Source organism: Anser cygnoides, chromosome 1 (assembly GCF_040182565.1).
Source record: "Anser cygnoides isolate HZ-2024a breed goose chromosome 1, Taihu_goose_T2T_genome, whole genome shotgun sequence".
NCBI lineage: Eukaryota > Metazoa > Chordata > Aves > Anseriformes > Anatidae > Anser > Anser cygnoides.
The window spans coordinates 75,938,894-75,965,319 of record NC_089873.1 but is presented as its reverse complement, the minus strand read 5'-3'; the positions used below and the strand labels follow the sequence as shown (position 1 = coordinate 75,965,319).

Genomic DNA, 26,426 nt, shown 5'->3' with positions numbered 1-26,426 from the left:
CCATCAAATATTCCATCTCATTACCTTGTTAGTCCACTTCACTGAAATACCATATTATTCTCCCACGAGAAAGTATCATCCTTCTGTCCTTAGGTAAAATATTTCAAGTAAATTAGTCTATCCCACTCTTTAAAGATACTTCAGCTTTGTTTAGCAAGACAGAAATGAGATGCCTAACAGTTAACAGATTTGTCTCACTTCATAGGATTTACATTCATATCAAAAAACTCAGAACTAACAGTCTATTAACTTCATGCACAGATTTCAGCAGGTGTTCACCAGCTTCATCACCTTCAACTGATTCCCCCCTCCTTCAATCACGCTTCACATATTTGATTTTCCCTGAATTTCCCACATGCAACTTTAAAATAACTTGTTTCACCTCAGTCTGTGGACATAAACATTTTAGATCTTTGTATAAGAGAGGAGTGGCTAGGGAAGATATGCAAACTCCAACATGATTCAGTAAATTATAATTTTAATGTTGACACAGAGAACTTATGCAATGTTTCCCAGCAAGCAAACAAGAGATTAGGCTACCTGAGAAACAAGTCAATTGCTCCAGTTAAAGTCCTATTTTGAGGTCTCCCATATTCAATAAACAAGATATTTGGTCAACACAAGCTGGTGATTTATAGGATTAAGCAAGACAAGGAAAATGCAGACAAAATAATCATTGGTACAGTAAACAGTATATGCATATTCTTCTGATACGACATTTTCTCCTGGGTTACTAATACAGGAAAACAATTGCATCAACAGCTCAGAGAACTGAAATTTAAATATTGCTGTTAAGCATATCTGTGAAGGAAAGAGTCAAGTCTCTTGCGGCTAGACAATACGTGTCACATGGCAGTTTTTTGTTTCATCCAGAAATAGGGTGCTGAAGACATCATTAAAAAAGGTAGGGTGGTATTTGCAGGCTCTATCACAGTCAGGATTAAAGTTCACCTCCAGGATCTGAGGCTGCATAATTCTCTTGCCTGTGAAGGGGAACAAAAACACTGCCTTTTAATACAAGCTATAAAGAGTTCCTGAATCATCACCTGTTGTTAAGAAAGAGATTACAGAAAATGGCTAGAAAAAAGCATCTTTTATGACACAAAATGTCAGGGCCTTTTGTTTCAGTGGGCTTGGGCTTTTTGTTTTGCTTTTATTTGTTTTTGTAAGAAGAAAAGTCTGTTACACCATGGTTATCCAGAGGACAGTTACTCAATGGATTCTGCAATCACTGTGCTAATCCAATGCCTCACTTAGGATGAATATGCAGCAATGTAATGGAATCTCTTCACAGTCCTGTTGCTTTACCCTCCAGCCACCCCCCACCTGCCTCGTCATCTCAGCTCCTAGGAGGAAAGCAGGAAGTTTAATTTTCTCTTACAACTTAATCAGTGCAGTTCAGAGTTGGGAATCAAATACATTCTGTGCAAAGAGAAACAAAGAATTTTACTTCCTGTCTGGTGCTGAAATCATAAGTGGGGGTACAACCTTCTGCTGTGTAGGTAAGCCATGCTTTGCTCTGCACAGCAGCAACCTGTCCATCTGTCCGCAGGCTGCTAACAGCATCACTGCTGTGACTTCGCCACCCATGCCCCCAACTTCCAAAGGCTATGGCCCTACACAACTCGTGTTCAGACATGGCCGTAATGTGAGGTTGGTCCGTAGAAGGACCACAGTCCCTTTCCCAGAATTAGTGATACTGTTAGGTTCTTTGCCTTTCCCATTTAAGAGGGCTCTTGGACAAGTAACCATTCAATTGAGAGAGCATTCAACATGGATTGAGCAGACCCAAATTCAAGCCCTTGCTCCACCTGATCTGAACAGGAAAGACTCTTCTCTGCCTGTGTCCTGGAAATTCAGTTCTCTTTAATCATCCCTGGCAGTCAATTTTGTGTTCACAGAATCACAGAATATCCCAAGTTGGAAGGGACCAACAAGGATCATGGAGTCCAACTCCTGGCTCCACGGGACCAACCCAAAACCAGACCCTATGTCTGAGAGCGTTGTCCAAACACTTCTTGAACTACAGCAAGCTCAGGGCTGTGACCACTACCCTGGGGAGCCTGTTCCAGTGCTGACCACCCTCTTGGTGAAGACAGGAAGAGGTCTCTAAGGATTTGATACAGAGACCTATTTCAGGCATTCTCCCGTAATAAATGGAAAAGAAAACTTGTCACTGTCAGAGGGACTAGACTGCAGTACAGCTACATTCAAGCAAAAACAAACCCAGAGAATGGAAGTAGCAGGGACACAAGGGAGGTATGGATTCAGCAAACACATTTAGCAACTTCCCCATTATCACAGTTAACCAGCACAGCAGCTTCTAACACCATAAACCTGCAGCTCCAGATATGCTTTCATGTCGGTGAGAGGCACAGAGCACACAGCTCACAATGCTTAAAAAAGTCAGAATTCAGACAGAGGAAACAAATTTCTGACAAGGTTCACAAATAAGAATTCAACATTCAAAGAAATGAACTTCTCACCATCTCTGCTTGTGTCCCATTTAAGCATTAAGTCAATGGCATATATTGCTCTTGATGATGGATAATCACAGATGCCAAGAGGTGCAGGTTTAGCTGAAGCAACTTCGAACAACTCAGCAAATGCCTTAAAAATATTTGCCTAACGACAGAAAAAGGTCTCAGAATGAGAAGCAAAGTTCCATAAAGGTAATAAAAACTTTTAATTACACTAGCCAACAGACAAAAATCTACACAGCATTGACTTCAGAACATACATTTAGACAAAGACCAACGCAACGGAAGTACGAAGAACCTGGCAGACATCTATGACCTTTTTCTGGGATAAAATAAGTAAGACAGAAATCCTAATAACAGTGCGTTTAGTATTAGAATTAACCTCCTTTTCAGGCATTATGTACACTATTACACTTTTATGTAGATGAAGGCAGAGAGAGAAGCCAGGAGAGTTCTATAAACACCAGCAGTACAGTTCTGAAATTATTTTTTTCTTGCCTGTTAATTTGTATTCTAGCTTAGTTTTGTTCTGCAAAGAAAAGTCTTCTACCCACTTACACCTGCATCTAGAAACAGTGTTGTGTGTATACACACTCACACTGTGTACACCGCACTGGTATTTCCAGAAACCATCAGCCAATGTGGAAATGCAATAAAACAAGAACATACAGGCATGATTTTTAGCATGGAGTCTATACTGCAGTGAATCATTCATTCTGCAGATGGATAGAGTAATAGAATGGCTCGGGTTGGAAGCGACCTTAAAGACCATCTGGTTCCAACACCCCTGCCATGGGCAAGGACACCTCCCACCAGACCAGGTTGCCCAAAGCCCCATCCAGCCTGGCCTTGAACACCTCCTGGGATGGGGCATCCATAGCTTCTCTGGGCAACCTGTTCCAGTGCCTCACCACCCTCTGAGTAAAGAATTTTCTCCTAACCTCTAATCTAAAATCTCCCCAATAATACTTCATGTTCTGCACAAAGCACTCCTTTGGGTAGCCTGCAGCATCTTTTTCTTTGATCTCCCTCTTTCACTCCTAGCAGTCTCTTCCAGGCTACTTCAAACCTAACACTGCAAAACCTGTCATAATTTGAGTATCTTTAGTTGGATACGAGGTTCTAGGTAAAACCAATGTAAATTATTTTTATGCAAATCAACCCACAGGTAGGTAATTTATTCACTTCTGTGAATAATTTTTTTGTGAATAAATTATTCACTGTGCACTGCACAGCAAGTTAATGTGAAAATTTACAGGGAGATCTTTAGATCTGCAGCTCTGCTTAGGATAGGTAGGCCAAAACCCATGATGTCATTTAACTGATTTAGGAGATTAATTTTGTACTTGTCTTGACAGCCCCTTATGTCATGAAGCTCTTTGGAACAAAGGAAGCAAGAGCCTGAATACTTCATGGTTTCAACTCTTCAGATTCAGAGTTAATAACCTGCTGAAACAGAAGGTACTAAAAGCTTTGAAAACTTTACCAGAGTCACAATAAGCAACAGCTGTTAATTGCAACACACTTCATACTCTGTATGCAAAAAGAAAGGGAATTCCAATACTAAATCTTCACAACCATGGGTAAGGAAGGGAATTCCAATACTAAAATCTTCACAACCATGGGTTTAGATAATCGGCATCCTTCTTCAAAAGGCATTAAACTCACAAGAAAAAAGATCCTGCTCCCAGAATCCTGGTCTTAAACAGGACTGGCTTTATTACTAAGTCCAGTACACAGAATTCTCGTAATGTGACTATGAAATAAAATTCAAGTGCTAACAATAGACTAATTCAGACTGAAACATCTTAAGTTAAAAAATGTTTCTAAAGTAAAGGTTAACATTTGCTGTCCTTTGTGAAGCTGGTTGACTACATTTTGTAAGGGAAAAACTAACTTTTCGAAAAGCTAATTTACTAAATAAAAAAGGATTCACAAATGTTTACACAACAAAGATGAATTGCTGACTTACTTGTACTGTTGTCCATGGATATTCAGGATACTGTTTTTCAAACATAGGAATAAATTCTTCACAATGTACCTAAAACAGTTTAGCAACATTATATATTGCTTTGGTTGGGAATGAATGACTGAGCGATCAGATAACACAAAGATAAAAAAAATATATATTTTTTTTTGCCATTCATACAAGCTCAGGTAGAGAACTAGGGAATTTTACAGTTCCTAAAACCCTTCCATGTTCTAGTGTCTCTATATAAAAGATTATACTAAAGCCTTTTACTGATCTCTATCAACATGGGTTATATTCAAGGATGTAGGTTTGTATTATCTACCATAGATTATTAGGGGTCCAGAGGGTAAAAAAACACCTAGGAAAATACTTGATTAGGATAGTTCCAACACTGACTGCTTGCTTAAGTGGATGTGAAATAGGGTATTTGGGAATAGCCACAGAAGTAGGCACTGGAAGGTTTTCTAACAACAAAAAGCAGAATGTTTTGGACTGTTTGCTTACCTGCTTTAATGTTACACCAGGCGCATAATTCATGACTGTGAAATGCTTCTCATAGTCATCCAGGTCATCAAGGGAAAACGCCCTAAGGAATAAAACAGTTCTTTAGTTTCCAAGGTATCAGATTTAATTTTAAGTCCCTTCAGTCTAACAAGGTGAAGAATTTAATTACCGATTTGAAAAGCGCAGCCAAAATACATCATAGATATATAGCTTGAGTGGTTTTATGGACCGCAGCAATACAACATAACGGATGTCAAATTTAACCATCCCCACCTCTTCTCGGTGAAACAAGACTGGATTTTCAATATATTTGCACACTACCTACAAGAAACCAAAAACACACAGTAAATATAATTCAGCTGAAGTGTCCCTGGATCGTGAGGACTGAAGATATCCTTATATACATTTCAGTTTCTTTAGAAGCATGCATGAATATGTTATGTTGTTGTGCAAATAAGTTTGTTTTAATCAAAACTCTGGAACCAGGATGGGGAAGCTGGAAGGCCAGAATATACTTGTTTCTAAGGAAAAAGTCACAAAAATAATTGTATTTGTAATATTGGTGACCTTATTGTTTTGAAATAGAAGCATGACACACTTCATGCACTTCTTTATTCCAGAAAATACATGCAGTCTGCACTTCACCAGAAATAAAGCTTCGGTGACAGTCTGACATTATGACCACATATTGCAGAATCCCTAGACAAATAACAGAGTTTTTTATATTGTTGGCAAAGAGTGCTTTATGCTGTCAAGCAGAGCTGTGGATCAACAATAGTGATCAACAGGGGACAGAAGCAATCATGTTCCAAAATTCATGACCAATGCTAACTATAGTTAATGTGTGTTCAGTTTAGTCTGAGGATTAGCATTAAAGCAGTAACACGCTGAAACATCCATTACTGTCAGGGCATATTTTAAAGAAGAAAACACCAGCTTCTTTCGGGCAAATGGAAGTGTCTTCATCACTGCAACAAGAGACACTGATTTGAGTAATTAATTCTGAATTGATTCATGTAGTATACCTATAGCCAACATAACAATTTTGAAGAAAATAGATTTCTTTCCTTGTATTCTTCAACCACCTCCTGTAACAGTTTTTTCAGCTATCCCCTTTAAATCTTAATCAAAGACATGATCTCTAACCTTTGGGCTGCTTTCCCTATGCCTGATGATATTGTTAAGGCTGTTGGTGATGTGGGTGTCCAGGCTTCTGGCCAAGTTCCATGGTTTGCATATCCAGTGATTGTCTTCTCCTCTGTGAGAGACAGAAAGACAAAGCCAATAAGCATCCACCTCATTTATCTGTCTCAACACCCACTTGAACTGATCTATGTACTCTTCTGTCTAAATACTTCATGAATCTGTGCACTACAGTGCAAGATCTAAGGACTTTTGACTGACAGCTAGGAGCAGTGGTCTTAGGCGAAGCAGAGAAAAGGTAGTGGTAGCTTTCACTGATCTTTTCAGTTAGGGACTAGCATCTTCTCACTGCTGATTTTCTTCTGTGAGATTTTCTGATATTCTTCCAAAGAGAACACCTCATCAACAGGACAGCATCACCATGATGACACAGAGGTCATGGTACAGACATCACTCTGCCAAGAGTCTGACTGCTCTGGCACATATTCATGCAAGTTTAAGTTGATTCCCTAATAGCACCTCCAAATAATTCACATTAAATGACATCACAACTCTCCCCTTCGGGAAGAAGTCAGAAAATATCTCAGCAATTCATATTGCAAAAAAAACCAAGAACGTACCATCATCATCTCACTTTTGAGTACCCAGTCACCTCAAGGGGGCAGTATTTCTTGAAATACCCTCAAGAACAACGGGTAATACGCTGGTCTTTATTTGATGCATCTTTTTGAGTAAGGGCAGGGTGACATGTGATGTCTTTCTTTCCTCAGTTAATAAATGAAAGCATCCCAAGAAACTGCTTGGGCTTTATGATAAACAGCACAAACTGAGCTGAAGTTAGCAGTGCTAACTTAAGACAGGAAGTTTCACACAAAACACTATCTCCTCCTTCCTTCTCCCTTAAGTATACATACTGCATTCGTGCTCAATCCTTGATATTAAAAAGGTATTTAAAACAACACAGACTAAGGACACATGGAAGGAACGCACTCTCCTGGTTATGCTAGTCAAGAACAGAATCCACAGACCAAAGAATGGCCAAATTCCTGGCAGCTAACACTGTAAACAAGAGCCACCAAGGAAGCAACTTTTCAGTCAGAACACTTCATGACAGGCATTAGACCTCCTGACAGGCTTAAGAAATTATTCCACTAGCAGTACCAAATACTCTCTCTTAATAAGAGAATCTTAGCTTCCCTATTAAGACTCGAAGGGAGCTGCAGCAGCAGAAAGAACACGAGTTCAAAATTCTAAAGCTCCACAACTTCTTTATGCTAATACTAAAACTCATTTTTACTTTCACATCCATACATAACCGAACTACTTTAACCCTAAACATTTTTCACTTCAGTGCAAGAACAACTGGTACTGGTTCCCTGGAGAAAAAAAAACAAAACAAAACAAATATTTGTTGCAAATACATTCTGATCCTTTGGATATCTAAGACTTGACTTTTCAAAAAAGAAACAGCTACAAATCTGCTGTTAAAACCATGACAAAGGTTTTTGTTTCAGAAATGCATTGCTTACCTACTCTTACAGTAAGTAACTAAAAAGTTCCCACTTTCCACATAAAATTTACTTGACCATAAATGCAACAAGAGCAAACTCTCGGTGGTGCAACAGTTTGCAAACCTTAGTATGTACGATACTGGTCTTTGGGGAAAGCAGGATCAAGAAAGCAAAAAATGTAAGGAAGCAGAAACATGAACCACCTTCTCTCACGTTGCTGAAAGTAACAGATGAACTGCGGCAATTCTGTCTGGAGATTAAAAGTACGAGGCAACCATCTTGGCCCATCTGGTCCTCCAGCTCGTCTAGATATGGATGCCAGGCAGTCTTTGACAGTCAGGAGGCTCTCACACGGGAACTGATTCAGCATTACTTCAGGTCTTTCCTCACTCAGCTTCCTACAAAACAGAAGTTTTGGGGGAGAGGGGAAGGGCCAGGAAGGCCTTTGGGAACACTTTTTTTTATAGCAACAAAACAATTTGTATTATCAGGGAAACAATTGCAACCTGTAATCCTTGAAGTGTGAGAAATTGTAGAGGATGTCTGCTTCTCTCTCGTTGTCTGTGAACACAAAGCGGGGATGTGTCAGGCTGTTGAGGACTTGCTGAATGTCTGTGAAAACCCTAGAAGAGGCATATGAAGTTTAATTTCTGAAACTGAACAGATTGCAAAGTTTTTTTTTTTAAGCTTGGCTTCCTACAAGAGTGATGCGTTACCAACACATTATCTGTGAGAATCTCTCAACCCACAGAAAAAAAATTAAAAGTGGGAAAGATTAGAAAAAGGTGTTTTGAGACAAAAATTTCAACAAGTTTAGGTCTTACAACTTTCATGAAAACAGCAACTGAGACTAGCGACTAAGTCTCTGATAGAGAACCACTATTTTTTTTCTTGAGGAACCACTATATTCTTCCTCCTCTCCAGACCTGTTCTTATCAGATGTGTAACTTTCCTTTCCACTTCTACTACTAACTGATTGGAAGATATGTTCCCCTGAGAAAGATCTCTCTGGAATAATGAGCTGCTGAAATAGCCCAGTCATAGGGCAAAACATTCTTCAAAAAACAGTATGTAAGATGCTTTGTTTATTCCCACAAATGTTTTGCATAACTCCATGTGTGACATATTATATCGGTTATACTATTTACACTGGAGTCTAAAATTAAGAGAAATACATTCACTGCAAATGAGGAGAGTCAGCCCTGGCATCCTCGTTGAAAGAAATCGTCTTTCTTTCCCTACTACTGCAACTGAGTGAAGTTAGTAACTTCATATAGCCCTACCAGCATTTCTTTCTGCAATATTTGGCTTCTCCTTCTAGATCAGCACAGCTGAGGAAAGTACAACGCCAAATTTGATAAAGGACCCAGCACATGTTCCACCAAATTCATCTCATATGCATGCTAAACAAATATCTACTGGTTTGGAGCAACTTTTAGTCCTTGCTGAAGCAAATGGGATTCAAAGCAGTGACCTGAAGGTAAAAGGCCTTACAATGCTGTAACAAAGTCTTGTAGAATCCCATATCCTCAACAAATACAGCAATACATACAGCTGGTCTAGTGGAAGGTGTCCCTGCCCACAACAGGTAGGTTGGAGTTAGACGACCTTTAAGGTTCCTTCCAACCCAAACCATTCTATAATTCCATGAAAAAAAAAAAGTAGAATTTAAGTTGCTCATACAGTCCCAGATCAGTCCCTAGTAAGCACACCCTACAATACACAATATCCTCCCACAATAACACCAGCCCCCTGTAGCTAGATCTAAATGTAGCTTATAGCTCTTAGTGGCAAGGGGATCATCAGACCTACATTCATACAGACCTATTCTGCTTGTTAGAATCACTGGAAAACTGGGACCAGCATTAGTTTATTTTTCTTTCCTGTGATTAAGCCCATTGAGTATAATATGGAAATATTTTGTCAACATATTACACTTTTTTGGTGGTAGAGTGCTGGAATGCTTGTCCTCAGGACTCACTTCAGGAAGTGACTCAGGAAGTCACTTCTGCTCCAGGCTGTGTGAGCAGCGTCTGGTCTCTAGCTGAGGAAAGCGGACTAGAAGTAACTCAACCAAGTAGTTTGCTTTTCAGAGTGAGTATACCAATGTGCCTGGGTAAAGCTTGCATATATGATGGTATATATTTGGAGTAGAACCATGGCTAGGGTTGGACTGAGGCTGTACAGTCATTTGGTTAGTTATGTGCAAAAACAGTCCAGCTATAGTTGCCTTCCCCAGGAAGAAAATGAAACAGTCGTTCAGAATTAGTGGTACTTTGAAGCTATGAAGAGGCTCAGGTAAGACTCCTTTGCATGAGCTACCACCAGAGATCTTCAGATGCACTAACAGGTAAAGTTTTGGTTTTTTGTTTTTTTTTTAAATATATATATTGAAATTATTGAAAGAAAGTCAGTAGGGAATCTTTCATTCTCTCCAGTTGCAGCTACAGAAAACACCTTTGAAACCTCTGGTTCATTAGTCAATGGCTCTTGCAACGAATTTCCAAGTAGGTCAAAAATAAGGCTGAACCAAACATAGCCTAAGGCATTAAAACTGATTAATCATTGGTTAAGACCAAACAAAAACAACCTCCATAGCAAAACCCTTCACTCAAGTCATAAAGAGGTGATGGTATGAAAAATATAGTGCTGTAACAAAGGCCTAAGGACAAGGCATTTGGCCTTTGACAGCACAAAATGAAGCCTGGAAAATCAGGCAGCATCTGGATAACTCCAATAAATCTGTATTGAACATCACTCCGTGGGTATCATTTAATCAGTCAGGTGTTTTTTTTGAGGAGGGGATTTTTTATTTTTTAGTCATTGTTTTCTTCCTCCCTCTGCATTGTTCTTATTCCACATTTCCAAATACATAATTTAGTAACAAATTCCCATTGCTGGCTAGGCATGAACAGCTACTCTTCTCAGCAGAAAGAGCATGATGTTCAGCTGAGAGGTAGATCACCTTGTCTTGCACATCCAAAAATACACTTCCTTCCAGTGTTAGTTCACTTAAATGTTTACACCACACAAGTACAAGTAGCGACCTGCATTCAGTCACTCTGAACAGCATGCTCTTTAGAAATTCTTGTAATCTTTTTCTTCCTGGTTAACTATCGAGAGCAAAGAACATCTTAAATAAATTGTTACCTCTCTTTCAAAAATTTCTCACTATAACAATGAGCTACTTTTACAGACACACAGAAGATTGTGGTATATTCAATAATACATAGTTACTAACCACTATTAAAAAGACTTAAAATAGCTTATAGCTATACACAGTACTTCAGAAGTACTACTCACATTAGCAATAAAGTCTGCTTTCTTCATCTTGAATTCTTGCAAAGAAATTCATATGCCAGAGTTATAGTATCTTAAGACTTGCTTACAGAGCATACAAAAATGCAGCAAGAGACAAAAGATATAGGGTAGCTCAATCTACCTCCACTAAGAGCAAGAAGGCCACCAAAATAAGTTATTTGAGGTACGCATTATAGCTGCTTGTTGAGGTTAAGATTAGAGGGTCATTCCACTCAAAGTTTTTAAATCACTCCATACATTCTACATACAATACTATTAACATAAAAGTCTTGAGACAGTCAAAGGCTCTGGAAGGCAGAAGACTTATTTTCAAGACTTAAGCTCTCACACAAACACCATATAAAATGAATGCATTTCTCTGTCAACACCTATCACTGAGTGATAAAAGATTCCTTTAGGGACTCGAGTACATTAGTATTAATGCATAATTTGAGAAAAATATGGGCTATATACATCTACTGAGCTTCTTATGTCCCCATCTGCCTGTCCGTGGTGACACCCTCAAAAACTTTAGTTCTCTGAATGCAGTGCAGGACTGCAACTCCTGCTAGAACATCTGGACTCTGACATACTACCCTGCTCCTGGAGGATGTTTAGTAGATGAAATTCAAAAAAACACAAGAAGGACCTCCTATGGAGGTCCTCCTTGGCCTATGGAGGCTAAGCTGCTCTTTTTTTCTCCTCTTCAGACAGGAGCTGGGTAACGAAGAGGAAAGGAAGGTATTAGTGCATGGACAAGCTGTTGACAACATTTCTCAGAAACAGAGTAGGAGGGATCTGGCATGTGTTTCCCTCCCTGCCTCCCTGGTGTTAATGTTTAACATCATACAAGATACAAGAGAAAGAGGTAGCAGTGAAAAGCTGACACTTCTCAGCAACCCCACTGTTTTTCTCTATCTTTATTAGAATGTATGCCTGGGTCTCCATTATCTGAAATAGAGGTAAGCAATCTGGATGAAAAAATAGCTTCTTATCCTCAAGTCTGGTAGTCAGATCTCAATTGCATAATGAAACCGAGACTATCACTGAGCAAGGTAAGAAATGCCTCTCAACCTTACAGGACCAAATTTTCAGTAGTACATCTCAAGTAAAAGTTAATCTAGTAAGTAACAAACCCCTTAAACACATGAAGCTGGGGTGTAAGTATATCTGCCAGCCATGTTTTAACCTACTTTTATCCCTTATGCAAAAATTCTGCAAGCAAGGACTTGGATCCCAGTGTCAGACAGCAATACCATGGAGCAAAATACACAGCACATACTATGTAATATATGTTTTTCTAGAATAAAACCAGTAATAATGCAGTCTAGTCATGCAGCGCCACTGGTTTTGCTCACAGCCCTTTGAAATTCTTTATCCGTACAATGTTCTTCCAGCTTTCTTCTGAAGTAATTTCATACCATACACTACTACAGCACATATACAATTTTAAGCATAACAGGCTTTGACATGGTTCTCCTGTTCAGCAATCTCATCAGAAGAGGCGTGGAATTAGTCTGTTATATTAACACAAAGAAAAGCACCTGCACCACAGTCACATGCTATACTGCAGCAGAGAAGTCTTTAGTCTCTTATATACTTTAGTTATACTTCTTAGTGAAAACAAACATTAAAAGAAAACATTTTGCAACTTTTATTTTGCCCAGAAGGTGGCACTTTAATAAAAATTAGTTGTTTTTTCCAGAAATTCTGTAAGTGACAATCCATTTACCCCAAAGAATCTGACAAGAACTCATAAATCAGAATGGTAAGTGGGTACTTGCCTCTGTTGCTCAAAGCTAGAAAAGGCTGATCTACTTGAGTACACTGCAGTTATTATACTTAACCTTGGCAAGAAAGCATTTTGTTTGCAGATACGTACTTGAAAACTTTGTCTTTGTCATAAACTGGTGGGTTTATTGCTATAGGCAGTTTCTCCTTGTTTTCTGCTAAAATAGCCTAAAAAAAAAGTTAATATGAGTTACAATAAGTGGGCAGTCTTGGATCAAATGTCACAATAATCAGCAACTTTGAACAGCAACTTAAATCAAAATGAATTTTAAAGTGTGCATAATCAGGTTTATAGAAGTGATTGAAAAACAATTAACACAATCTTTAAAGAAAAACTACAGCTAAAATATTCAACACGATTAAGTGTTACAAAACTTAAAAACTTGTAAAACTTAAGTGTTACAAAACTTACAAAACTTTAAGGATAATTTTCTGTAATTGCTTATCCTCACATAAATATTAAAATACACATGTACACGTGCATTTGTAGCCACAGTAGAAATTACAGTCCACTACATGTCTTGCTTAGTCTACTGCCTGGTTCAAGAGAACTCCACCAAAGCTGCATTTTCAAAAGAGTATTATGTTGTATAATGCCCAGAAAAAAGCCAGTACAAGAACAGAGGTAGAAAGGAATCAGAGTAAGAGGCTATTGGTAAAGAAGGAACAAGAGGTATGGCTTTAAGACCAGGGCTTATCAACACTATCCAAGCACCATGAGAAACTTCTGCTTTTAAGCATTAAACAAGACACCAAACCACACAGTCACACACACTAAAAGAAAGTTACTGTATGTCCAAGGGAATGGAAGGAAGACTGACCATTTAGTTATGTTTTATTATGGATAACTGAAAAAAAGCACAGAAGGCTGGAAGTTCTGCTCCTGTAAAACTGAACAGAAGGCTTTTTGCAATCTTCAAGAGTAAGCATGCACCTCACTCCACTTTTTACAACTCTGATGAAAAAGCACACATTTGAACCACTGCTACTATCCTGACACATGAAGTAGCTTACAAGAACTCTGGGATGGGACAAATGCAACGGAAGAAACCTGAGTAGCTGCTGTTCTGCAACAGCTCCCTGAGTTCTGGCTGCCACAGGCTGACCATGCAAGCTGCAGTGCTGAAGCGTCTGTCCAGCCACAGACATTCCGCTCTATCTTTAAGGCTGTTACAGAGAATATAATCCTATTTAATGGGAAAGCATAAATAAAAGCAAATCCTGATCAGAGATCTTCTAAAAATAGACTGGACAGTACAAATACATAATAACTCCTGGAGTCACCTAAGATAAGGAAAGAAGCCTGTACTTTTAAGAGAAGACTAAAATTTTCAGAGCAGTAGAGGATTCATTAACATCTATCCTGAAATTCAAATTCAGGGAGCCACGGCAGAACAACAAATACCCTGGTCTCCCAAGAGGTATTTCTTCCATTCCAGACACTTTGTGAGAAACTGCCTCCTCTGACTCTGCTTTCTGCAATCGTTGCCCAATCACACTACCCATAGTACCATTTAAGTCACAGACTCTGTGGTCTGTGTTGAAGAACAGAATTAGGTAAAAGGACAAAAAACAGGTGAAACTTAATCTGCAATATTGCTATAACAACTCTGATTCTTCTATAAAGATTGAATTTTTTTTTTTTTTGGCACTAGATCATCTTTAAAGGTCCATTCCAACCCAAACCATTCTATGAGTCTATGATTCTATCTAAAGAAAAATGAGAACCAGGAAAGTAGCACCCCCGTTTTAAAACACAACACCACAGATAATTTAACAAGTAATTATTTGTACACAGGAGTGAAGCATTCCCAGTTGCAAAAACTGTACAGAGGTAGCAACAAATGTCATTGTGAAACAGTATGACTTACAAAAAGATTTTTCACACAACTACGTTTCCTTGCAAAATTGCTGTCTCACATACTAACACTGTAAACAAGTCTCTGACATAGTCCGCAAGTTTTTGTGCATATAGCTCTGCTTATGTGAAGACAAGACAGCTAGGAGTGTGTGCCAAGTTATTCTTCACTGGTCTGTCGCCAGCTTAAGACTTTAATCTACAGCTGAAAATTCTAGAGTAAAAGAGCTCTGTTGTATGGTTCTAGCATAAATACTTTATTGTCATCTCAATAGCTGAGTGGCAGAGACACAAAAAGAGACAAAAGGATGCTCTGAAAAGATGCTTTCAAGGTGGGGTGGGAAAGGAAGATATTTGGCTCATCTGCCACACATAGCTCTTTAGCCTGCACTGATCATCCCAAAACAGAATTAAAACACACGCAAAAGAGTGCCTTATCTGAGATACAGGCACTCTTCCTAAGAGAACATCTGCATGGCCAGAACTATGCGAGCATTGTTCCTCATCTGTAAATACAAAGTATTTACATCTATCCTGCTTCCAAAAAGTGCAAAATCCCAACCAACTAATCTGACATGGGTTACAAAACAGCCTAGCTTTTCTGAGTGTATACCTTTACTTGACAGAAGCAGCTTAACTTCATTTTTGCCTAGTTAATAACAAACTGGATCCAGCATTTTCTGCCCATCCTCCATGAAAAGCAGCAAGCAGTTGGTATAGGGCACAGATCCATCTTTGAACACTGTTAGCAGCCAGTACAGCATCCTTATATGGATCAGGAACCACACTTCTGCCGTCTTAAAAAAGAATCTCATGCAAGCTTGGTTCATGAAAAGGAGATTCCAAGCAACATTTATTTCATATTCTTAAAATATCACAAACCCTTAGTAGAAAGGTAGAAAGGAGAGCTCAAAACAGATTAGATCAGTACTTTATAAAAGGTGCATCAAATTTCTTACAAGTACATGGAGAAGATTGTTTATATTAGCCTTGAATGTATACTTTTTACTTGACAGTGCACAGGTGTAACTACAAGGCTTTATACCAAAAGTCATCAAAATCTCACATTTACATGAATGATTCACAATGTAAACCCGTCTCTTTCTCAGTATCCAAAGAGCAAAATGAGTCAGTAACTGTAGCTGGTACATGTCTGACAGCGGAAAGTGGGGTCATGACCAGCAGTAACACTGCTGTATAGTTGCTATGTACCACAGAACAGCATGCTGCATACTCCGTATACATTAAGTAATATATGTTTTTGCTACTCTAATATTTAGTGATTCTAAACCACATTCAGTGAATAATCAGGCTGAAAAGTATAACCACTCCTAGCATACCAAAATGAATCTTCCTGTAATTCAAGACTGACCAGAAGTGCTATAACAACAGAGCCAGTGAGCAAGCCTATTAGGCAATGCCTTGCACTGTGCTTACATTAAAAATACTAGGGAATAATGCAGTAACATTTATAAGCCATTTGATTTGCTTCAGTTTTGAAAATTACATATTATATACAAGATACTTCTTGTCTCACTATGCTTTGATTTTTTTAGTTAGTACATAAGTTCTGAATTAATCTTTAAGCCTAAAAAGAAACAGAACTCTTGAAAGCTTTTTAGACACTGTCTCTTTAAAGATATAAAAGATGAGATTTATTAAACTCATACCTGGTAATGCTCATCCGATGGCTCTGGGGTAAAACAGTTGACATCCAATACCCCAGCAGACACCCATGGTAACAAAACACACTTCCTGATCAAGTGATCTCTTTCCCCATAAGCATAATCACGAGTCACTTCCTCTGCAGCAAAACAAGGAGTCTTTTAGGAGTAGCCTTCTATTCTCCACTTAAAATCCTCCTCATACCTCAACACACATATGACGGCTGAACAGTTAGTAATACCACAAATTTTGTAATTATATCTAATTTTGCATTTAAAGAACTATATTAAAAGGGCATTACCTGGGATACAAAAATTAATCCCAAATTAGCTGACTTATGACAGTTTAATCACACAGCTGAACATAATCACACCCTCTACATGATGGGGGCATAAGGTGGCCTACAACTAAGGATAGAGGCACAAAGTTGATTTGACATTTCTCCACTTGAGAAATGTGCTTGACTGACTCAGAGATACAAACACAAAGAAGTTGTCTTAAACTTTTGGATGCCTGAAGCAGTAGTTTCACTAAGGCAGTGATGCAAGATTTAAGTGCTCTGTCAATAAAACATGAACGTTATTTGATGGATAAAGGACTGCTAGGAGGTAGACATCACATAAATTATGGTGCTGGAAATATCAGATAGAACTTTGAAATTTGATAGCTTCAGAAATATGCATTTTAGTCTTGAAGTACCTATTGTGCTGTGAAGTGCTCGATTATTTATAAGAATATTGCGTAACTTCTGTTGTGGGCATTAAAAAACAGACTCAACAGACACACATGCTTACCGCCAGTTTCAAGATCTCTCAAGGGCCAGAGAACAGTGTAAGCGATTTGTTGAGGCATATAGAATAGTGGTGCTGTTGCAAAGCTAGGCTGATCTGAATGCTGAATGCGCGATCCAAATTCATCCATAACATACCAGACAGGTACCTTCTCCTCTGCAGTCTGAACAATTAAATAGAGTGAGACATTCTGCACGTAGCAATTGCTAGAAAAGCAAAGCACTGCAAGACAGAGAGCACTGGCAGTACTCTCTACACCATTTCTCTGTTTCCTACTCTACTCAAGATCGTGAGCAGGTGCTAAGTACAGAGTAACATTCTCATCTCTGCAAGTCTGAGACTAAGCCAGTCTAGAATCCAGGCACTGTGAAAGCTTGGCAAGCCTGTTCCCAACTCAATGGCACAGTACCATCCTCCTCCTTATGCCAGCATATCTATTGCTTACCAGATCAACTTCCCCTGTATCAAACAAATCATTTCAGGGAGTTAAAGCAGCAGAATACTGTTTGTTTTCTCACAGGGATAGTTTTCCTTCAGTTTCTATTAGAAGGAGTTTGCTACAAGGAGGAGTTTGAAGTCCACAGCTGTAGCAATGAAAGAGAGCAGAGCTGCCCCACGCTACAACAGCTAGCTGTGAGACTGGAGGTTGCATCAAAACATTCCTACCTGCAACACTTATGATAAAACCCAGAATGAATGAATAAGCCTTAAATTGATCATTAACACTACAGTCAACCTTTTACAGATACAGACATGGAGGCATGGGGATTAGACTTAAGCTGTTCAAAGAGTTCAGTGCCAGAAAGGGAAGCAGAAGTCACGTTCAACTATAGGTTGAATTGTCTTCCAGGAAAGTGTGGTAACACAGATAATTTCACCTGACCCATAAGCCACTCATGACAATATGGGAAACAAAGACACAGGGTAGAAAGACTGAGATGTACTGCTCAAATCTGCTTTTTAAATAATAAAAAGAAAAGCTACCACAACAATTCCCTAGACCAGAATGTCTTCACTCACAATTACTCAGAGCTTTTTAGCATCCCAACTAGGCTTTAGAGACTCACCCCTTGAGAAAGTTGGTAGGTCTGATTGTATTTCCACATTTCCTGCAACACTTGCTCAATACTGCCCTCATCTGGGATCTCTCCATGAAAGTCGATGCGCATGAGATTTGCCATTCTGTGAAGTAAACCAGGTACGTGAAGCAGCTGCTGGCGGGCGTGTTCAACACGGTATGTCCAAGCATGGTCGATGAGGAAAATGCTTAAAGACAATTTTGGTAGCATTACAACAGTATATTTTTATACGCAAATGGCCATTTTTTTTTCTGTGAAGAGCTACAGGTCCTTATAGACAGTTTGATAACTAAGTATTCTCTTAGTCCCAAAGTAACTCCCCGAGTACACAGCGTGACATTACAGGTTAAGAACAACTTGCTTTTGTTCTAGAAAGTTTATTGTACATTAGTTAGCAATTCTATGAAAATGAGGAGCAAACACGGAACAGGGTGCTCAGTTTGTTAGCCCAGTTCCTCTTACTATCCTGGAATACAAGACTTACTCTTTTTGACCATTATTAATTCCACTGCATCAACCTGATATTCTTGCCTGAAGAAGGTAAATACAATGTTTTGCGAAAGTATTCAAAGACCTTGCTAGCCATGAACTCTTTAAAATTATGTGGAATGGTGTGATCATTAGAAGCCTATATAGTAGACTAGTCCAAAAATAATACAGTTTTAAGGTCTTTGATTGTTTCTTTTTGGCTTTTTTCCCCCCTAGAAAAAAAGCATTGTTTAAAAGAATTACCAGCTAAATCAAAACCATACGTAACTGGCATGCCTCTCCGTGACAAGTTTATTCCTTGTGTAACCTGGATGATTTTTACAGCAAAAGCCTACTCATTTAAACAGAAGGTTCTCCACATGTTGGTTATATCCTCTTACTGAATCACATCAGAGAAAAATCTGAATTCTACTTGCTAAACCCCCTCCCCAATTTTCAGTAAGTTAAAAACATGCCAACTATCATGTATGCTGAGTATCCTTGAACAGTTCTTGTATCTCAGATTCCAGATAAAGAAGAAACTTCCTTTAATGCTAAGGTTGTGCTCCCTGGAAATTTATTTCGTCTCGGTTAGCAAACAGACATGTCTGAATGCTGCAAGGAAGCCCACAAGTATCATATGAGCTCTTTTGAATTTTATAATCTACATGTGTTCTCAGATTTAGAAAGGCAAAGACTTCAGTTAAAGCAGGCATGTAAAGGCAGATGCCTATGCTCTAAGTTGTTTTTTTTTTTTTATTCATCAAGGCTAAATTTAGGTAAACATACAAAGTCTAAAACTCCCAAACCTAGAAAGTATGAAAAGTCTGGCAATTTTTTTTAAAAAACAGCTGAACATAATTATGTTTAGACCTCCAGCAGAGTTTAGACTTCATTATTTATGTATGACAAATAATCTCCTCTACGTTTGAAATTAAATGAGTGTTACAATATCTTTTTTCTTTTTATTAATCTTATGCGACTTTTCTAATTTTACAGATGCATGCTAATGTCATATTCATGACAGATAAGCTGATTCTGAAGAAAACCAACTGTAACTTGATACATTCAATTAAGTATGTATGCATGCATATCATGCAATCACACCATCATACTTGAATTATATTTTAGCCAACTGAAGGAAATTTAATAGGCCATGCATCATTACTGAAGTTACTCAGTATAACCTTAGCTTGAGATTTGTGGAGGATACAGTTATTTCTTCAGTGTTCTTCCAAGGACACACATGCAGATACAAAGTTTCTACAGAACTCATTAAGGTAGCCTTTACTCTATTTTCTCTGTTATATTAAACTGATTTATAAGCATCTTCCTGCATAATTTAAAGAGGAAACAATTCATAATTTAACACTAAATTATGAGAGGTACTCTTTACAAGATGGCAGCTTGTTTCAGGAAAGTTAAATAATCTCCCTGCTATGAAGCCTATGTTTCATAGTTTAAAAAAAAAAAAAAAGACTTCCAAATGTTCAGGGTTTAAGACCACTCAAAGACCGAAGACCATCACTACTCACCTATCAGGATTGGAGGCTTGAAGCCCATTCTCATTTGTTACAATAACTTTGAAACAAGGCTCATTTCCAGGATTTGGTTTCTTTTTCAATTCTTCTTCCATGTCTTCATCACCCTCTTCTTCCTCATCTACCTCTTCTACTTGCATTATCCCAAAGTAGTCACCAGCATCAAACACCTGAGATTGAAAATGCAGAGTGTCAAACACTTAGCTGAGGCACTACCATGAAATGCACAATGCAGTACTGAAAGGCACTTGTAGACAAATTTGGCCTGTAACCTGTCATTTATTGCATTCTTAACAGATAGATGGACTACAGCATTCATTCTTGCACATTTTAATAGAGTAATGGAGTTAGTTGTTCGGGAAGTTTCTCTGCTTAAATGACAGTAAGCTTTGTTGGTTTCTTTAGCATCAACAGATCTATTGATGATTGTCCATAACTTTAACCCCTCAGACTTTTTAGAAAATGAGAACTGAGTATTTTTGTTAAACTTAGCTAAAATAAGCAATTTAATTCCTGCAAAAATAGTTTCATATTATGGCATGTAATGCCCAACAAAGCCAGGAGTTACCCAGGCTCCAGAACCACACTGAGTATATTAGGACCCCTGAAAAAGAAAAAGGTTTTACCAATCAAGTTCTAAACCAGTTATGACATGTTACCGTGTTTCCTCCACTTCTTTCCGTACTCAGGGAACTGCATATGCTCACTCACCTCTGGATGAGTTGGAAGACTCTTTATACTGCTGCAAGTTAAAGTCTATACAGTTACCTCCACTGATATGCTAAAAAGGGGTTTGCATTCTTTGCCACTTTAGATGTAATAACTTGATTAAAAACCTACGTAAAATGAGTAGGCCACTACACAAGCTTCTTTTCTGCCACAAATCTTGCCAAATGGTGGGATTGTATACCTTTTGCAGAACCAAGATGCTACTTACAACTTTTCTGAATTCGAAAAAGACATGTAATTTTAAGAACAAAACAGGTATAAAGTCTCAGAAGCCTTTTCAAATCCTTTTAAAGGGAGTTATTTTGCTAAGTCAGTTGCACTACATAACCAACCAGGCAGGAGCAGACAAATCATTAGGCCTTTTACACATAATTTTTAAAGAGGCATCAGACCTCCTAATAGCACATTCTCCATGTAACCTCATTAGAAGGTAACTGGGAAGGTGAAAGACCTAGAAGCATAACCTCTAGAGGTACTGGTTTAACATGTCAAGCCTGGGTAAGTCCCTGATGCATCGTTATTTCAAGTCATTACTTCTAGACATTGACAACTTATTAGCTGGAAAATCCCAGAGGTAGCAACAAGCTTTTATTTCTTTCTTTCAAGAGTGTTCCTCCAAGATGATAAACTCTGCTAAACCACAGTAGGATGGTGAGGAATTCAACCCTATGTTTGTAAAGCAAAGCCACTTCGACAAAGCAGATAGCTGCCCAAGGAGAGCAGCAAGGAAATGACACCTACTTCAGACTTCAGGTTACAGCACCCAAGCTGAAGAAGTTCCTGCAACTTGTGAGGATCAGGGGCTGGTATTTTCCTTTGGCATGAGGGGTGGAAAAAGATGCCAACAATGCATCGGCTAACTCCAAACGTACTTATTTTTTTTGAGTAAATAAAATTATTTTGCAAACATCCTTACTGGAGACTAAAAATACAACTATTAAAAAATTAATAGCTAACTGAGCATCACCCACTTCAAAAAGCATCAAACTAGCTACCAATTCTAATTTACTCCTAGCTTTCCAGTTTTCTAGAAAAGGTTATTACTCAATAGCAAGCAATATTATGACCTTTTGCTGTTACAACAGCAGCCACCGACATTTCTTGAAGTCCCTGCTCGATTGCCTGTATGACTCCCAGGCACTCCAAGCTGATTTAACCGCAGGCAGGTCTCAGCAACATGTGGCGTTCTTCCGTGGGTGGCTGCCAGCAGTGCTCATGGTTTATGTCCATCAGGTTGGCTCCCGCATGGGCCAGCCTCCAGAGCCAGCTCTCTGCATGAGCACTAATCCCAGACCACAGCAGGCAGCCAAAGAGCGCAGCAGAGCACAGACATGCCACTCCCCCCGCCAAGTGATTCTTTGCTGCTCCTGCTGCTATATCAAGAGCTTTCCCCACGGAGCTCGTTAGCCAGCAGGAGAAACAGCAGCTAGATGACTAGCATTGGTAGGAAATTAAAACCACAAGTGCAATTCACTGGAGTCTACTTGACACCTGCTACACAGTGGGCCTGTATGCTTCTTGCTCACAAGGTTTTGTCACTAGACTCTTGGCAGTGCACGGACATGGGGCCAGCCTGCTGCTGGCTCCCAGAGTAGCCTCTACCCATCTACCAAGCACCCACAGTGAATGCTAATAACAAGGAAGTTGTTGGCTGCATGTTTCATGAAATACCAACTAAGCGCTTGGGAACTAAGAGACTCCAGACCCTCTGAGCCAATGTCTTCATCTCTCCCTCCAACATTGCATCAGTTTCATTTAGCAAAAGTGTAGTAGCTTATCAGTAATTTCCACTTTTAATACCTTTTCAGCAGAATTATGCTAAAAAAATAAGTCAATCCTGTCATTCTGCCAACTCAGCAGCTCTCTTAAGGGAATCTTAAACTGCTCAAGACAAAGATCAGCTGTGTGAGGTCCCACCACTGATTTGAAAAGCATGACCTTTTGCTTGAAGCAGAACAGGGAGAACTCACACAAAGTACTCTACCAGAGTAAGTAATATTTCTACAAGACAAGAGCAAAGGGGTAGCAACACATTTTGGTGGCACAACTATTTGCAAGCAAGACATACTTGGGCAAAATCCCTGCCTCTTCCTATTCAGGTGCAGTTCCAACCTAACAAACCTAGTGAACCAGAAAACGTGAAACAAAGCAGGCACGTCATGATGACAATTAGAAAGCACAGGCATCTTCAGCAAATTCCTTTCAGGCACACTGCAAACTGCTGCAAAGGCCATGGTAGCCTGTGAGCAACAGCACGTTTAGTAGCACAATCAATTACAAACCTTCATTTCAAACTTGGACAAAACTCTAAGGAGTCCTTTGACAGTAACTTCTCAAGGCCACAAAAAGCTTGCTGCAATGCACAGGAGCCTTCCACTTCACATACAACTTGAAGAGAAAAGGAAGAGATCACATATAAAATTAGATGCAGACACAGTGTTTCCCAGACTTATGCAGGCCACAGAAGCATGTATTGCTAACCAAAATACATGAGATTTCTTCAGTAAAATAGAAAACAATCACTATATTGGAAATAGAATTTTAGTGTAAGTTGTTACACTTGCAAGTTTTCAAGTTTTTGCCATAAACCCAGAAAAGTTTGCTTCCCAGAGGCACTGCATGTTAATACAAAACAAAGAAATAAATAAAAGCAGGTTTCTTGCTCTAGCAGACACACTATGTTTTGGATGAGCAGTTTAATTTGCAGTTACACAATGCTCTCAGATGGAAACCTGCTCCACCAGATGAGGGAAAAATGAAAAAACCCTCCACTTCTCTTGCAGGCATTAGCATACAGCTAGGAAGGAGGGTGCTGTATGTCAAAGCACACGTGTGTTGGAAAACAGCTGCCTGGGTTCTGGAGGTATGTAAGATAATATTATCTGTGTTATGGATGCAAGTTTTCCAAGTTCTGTGCTAGTTTTAATCTTTGCAACAGGTTAAGACAGATGAAGAATTCCTCCCACCTTCACATGTGAAGCAAGGGAGCTCATACTATGCTTCACATTTCACTGATTTCTTTTCCCCAGTTATTCTTCACCTAAAGCCCCAAAACATTTTAATCCTTTCCCTTCACCTCCTCTGCTGTCTTTACTGCTGCTGCTCCAGTCATAACATACCACAACTCTTTATCTACCTCCTCAAGAGCTCATCCCAGTCTACTGCATTCCTCAATGCAATTTTCCCAGGATGTCCCAGTATTCTCCATATCCTTTTTTCCTCTCTTCTGGATAAAATACAGAAGCTGCAATAGTAGAGACACATGCCATTATCAGCCTGATTTATCTTCCTAAGCACACTGAAATCATTACACTTTTCTCCACATGTGCCAGGGCACTTAGTACAAAAGAGCATGCTCAGCTACAGCTGCAAGCAAAATGAAACTGATGGAGCATTCTGCTACCCTAGGGCATGTGCTTTCTCCACCCCACCTTTCTCTGTCCTAGCCCCTATGAAAGCATCAGAGCTATGGTTTTCCTCATTCTACTCTCTTCCCCCTCTAAATTCCATGGCCCCCCAACAACGTGCATGGATTTTGGCCACAAACCTTAAGCCTGCGCTGCATCACAGCACAATCAATGATCCAGTTTGTCAACTACCTCTAGCTTTCTAATACTGGCATATGGCAGCGCAAAAGCCTGCAATTTTGTGTTTCTTTACTGGTTTTATACTGCCTTCACCTTCATCCTGTTCCGGCATGTCGCTTTTCTTACCCTCCTATTTAAATAGGGCAATGCATACTCCCTGCTCCGAGTCACTTGTACACATCCTTGCTGAGAGAGGTATAATATTACAGGAAGTTTGTGACTGAGTACATGCTTGAGTTGATGTAACTTATTTTTTTTTTTTATTTTCTCTGTGAGACACACATATCCCTCTTAATTGCGGTACCAGACAAGCAACAGTCAGAAAGCACCAGGAACGTACTCAAATCTTCCTGACTGAGTGTGCTGTAAGTATCACATCTTTCTATGCATCCCTCCCATCCCAGCTTTAAAGTTGAGATGGGGAAGAAAAGCATCCAAGTAATGATAAGTTAGTCTACTTGTACAAGTGAATTAACCCACAGCCTCTTCTCCTTGCCCACTGTCCTGCACTTTGTGTCCAAACTTCTCACCCCATCCCACCTGTTTCTCTACTGCTGGTGGTGCCCTCCTGCATCCCACACTGTTCTCCCCATACCCTGAAGTTCTCATCGGTGCTTTTTCTTCCTCTGGGACTGCAAGATCACCTCACTCTTATTTCCCTCTCTAGGCATACTCCTCTAGACTCCCCACAGCTCTCCCACTTCTCCAGATAACAAACAGGGGGAAAATGAACTCTCTGTGCTGGTGTACGGAGCCCCTTTACTTCACAAACTCCTCCTGGCACCAGCTTCAGCTGAAACAGACCAGCCCTTGCAAAGTGATGGTGTGCATGTGCCTGAGTAGGACTACAGCAGGAGGGAGTCTTCCTCAATAGAGGTTCGCAGATTTACACTGATGCATCTTCGAGTGGTGACAAGGGCTGACAGATTCCCCAAAATTTATCCTGACAAAAAGCCATGCTGCACAGCTGCTCCACAATGCTGTGTGACACAACCCTCATGCTGCTGGGGGTGGTTTAACCCCAGCCAAAACCTTCTCCCTGCTGTCCCTGCTCGCCAAAAGGGCTGGGTGGCTTTGACCCGGACCAGGAACACGCAGAGCAGAGCGAACACACGAAAGAAGCAGCCAGCCACGGTGGCTCCCAGGACACAACCCTCTGCCCACCTCCACCTACAGCGGGTAACTCGCGCGTGTGCGGGGCGTGCTGGACAAGCCAACTCCACGCAGGGGCGTGCGACTGAAAACACCGGCGTGAAAGCGAAGAGAGATAGGAAAATTAGTGAAAAACCAACCAACCAGGGCACAAGGCAACTCAAACCATAACACACCGACAACGCCCAGCCTTAAACACGGCCACGGCGGCTTCCATCGCAGGCTTGGTGCAAGCCGCCCCCAGCGCCGCGGGCAGGCGCTAAGATGGGCGCCGCCGCGCGGGGAGCACAGCGCGGCGGTCCTCCCGGCCCCACTACGGCGGCCGCCGCCTCTACTCCCTCGGCCGGGCCGCTTCCCGAAGGGCAAGGCCAGAAGGGAGGGAGGCGGCGGCGGCTGCTCTGGCTCTCCCCCGAGACCCCCGACCCACCTCGCCGCGCAGCTTGCGGCGCAGGCTCTCCCAGTAGCGCGCCGGGACGCAGGAGGCGCGGAGCGCGGCGCCGTGCAGCGCCACGAAGGCTGCTAGGTCTTCCCCACCGTCCCCCGACATGGCCGGCTCCTGCTGCTCCTGCTGCCACCCCGAGCCGCTGCCTCCGCCCTCCCCACCGCCCATCGGGACACGCCGGGGGCTGACCGAGAAGGAGGGAGGGAGGCGGCGGGGCGGGGCTCGCCGTGCCACGGGGCGGCCGTTAGAAACGGTTGGGGAAAGCTGTTGGGGTTTAGGGCTGAGGGGTGTACACGGGGAGCAGGAGGCACCGTGTACGGCGCTGAACGAGTTCATTTTTAAACTTTTATGTTTTTTTTTGGGGGGGGGGGGGTGTGACAAGTGGATTTTCACTAATGCGGCCCTCTCACAGG

At 40.4% G+C, this 26,426-nt stretch overlaps 1 protein-coding gene across 2 annotated transcripts; it reads right to left on the bottom strand.

Annotated features, from left to right (window-relative positions):
* Positions 1-461: 461 nt before the first annotated feature.
* Positions 462-26,242, bottom strand: TTLL12 (tubulin tyrosine ligase like 12). 2 transcript variants are annotated; one of them, XM_048050146.2, is made up of 15 exons: positions 25,999-26,170; positions 23,115-23,220; positions 20,098-20,273; positions 18,083-18,281; positions 17,019-17,178; positions 16,230-16,363; positions 12,793-12,869; positions 8,117-8,233; positions 7,814-8,008; positions 6,103-6,214; positions 5,126-5,277; positions 4,957-5,038; positions 4,453-4,521; positions 2,487-2,625; positions 462-983 (listed from the first exon to the last, which is right to left on the bottom strand). In XM_048050146.2, the coding sequence occupies exons 2-15, from the start codon at positions 23,118-23,120 to the stop codon at positions 832-834; spliced, it is 1,770 nt and encodes a 589-aa protein (XP_047906103.1). In that variant the 5' UTR covers positions 23,121-23,220; positions 25,999-26,170; the 3' UTR covers positions 462-831. The 2 variants fall into 2 exon arrangements, with proteins under 2 accessions (XP_047906103.1, XP_047906102.2); XM_048050145.2 differs by lacking the exon at positions 23,115-23,220 and having other exon boundaries at positions 25,999-26,242.
* Positions 26,243-26,426: the final 184 nt, after the last annotated feature.

Bases quoted from the DNA above. Each gene is read 5' to 3' on its own strand.
- TTLL12 (XM_048050145.2), bottom strand. From the start codon at position 26,181: ATGGGCGGTGGGGAGGGCGGAGGCAGCGGCTCGGGGTGGCAGCAGGAG. The intron at 20,274-25,998 runs GTGGGTCGGGGG...TTTCAATCTCAG, and splicing joins GCCGCAAGCTGCGCGGCGAG to GTGTTTGATGCTGGTGACTA. The intron at 18,282-20,097 runs GTGAGTAGTGAT...ATTGTCTTTAAG, and splicing joins CAAGCCTCCAATCCTGATAG to CATTTTCCTCATCGACCATG.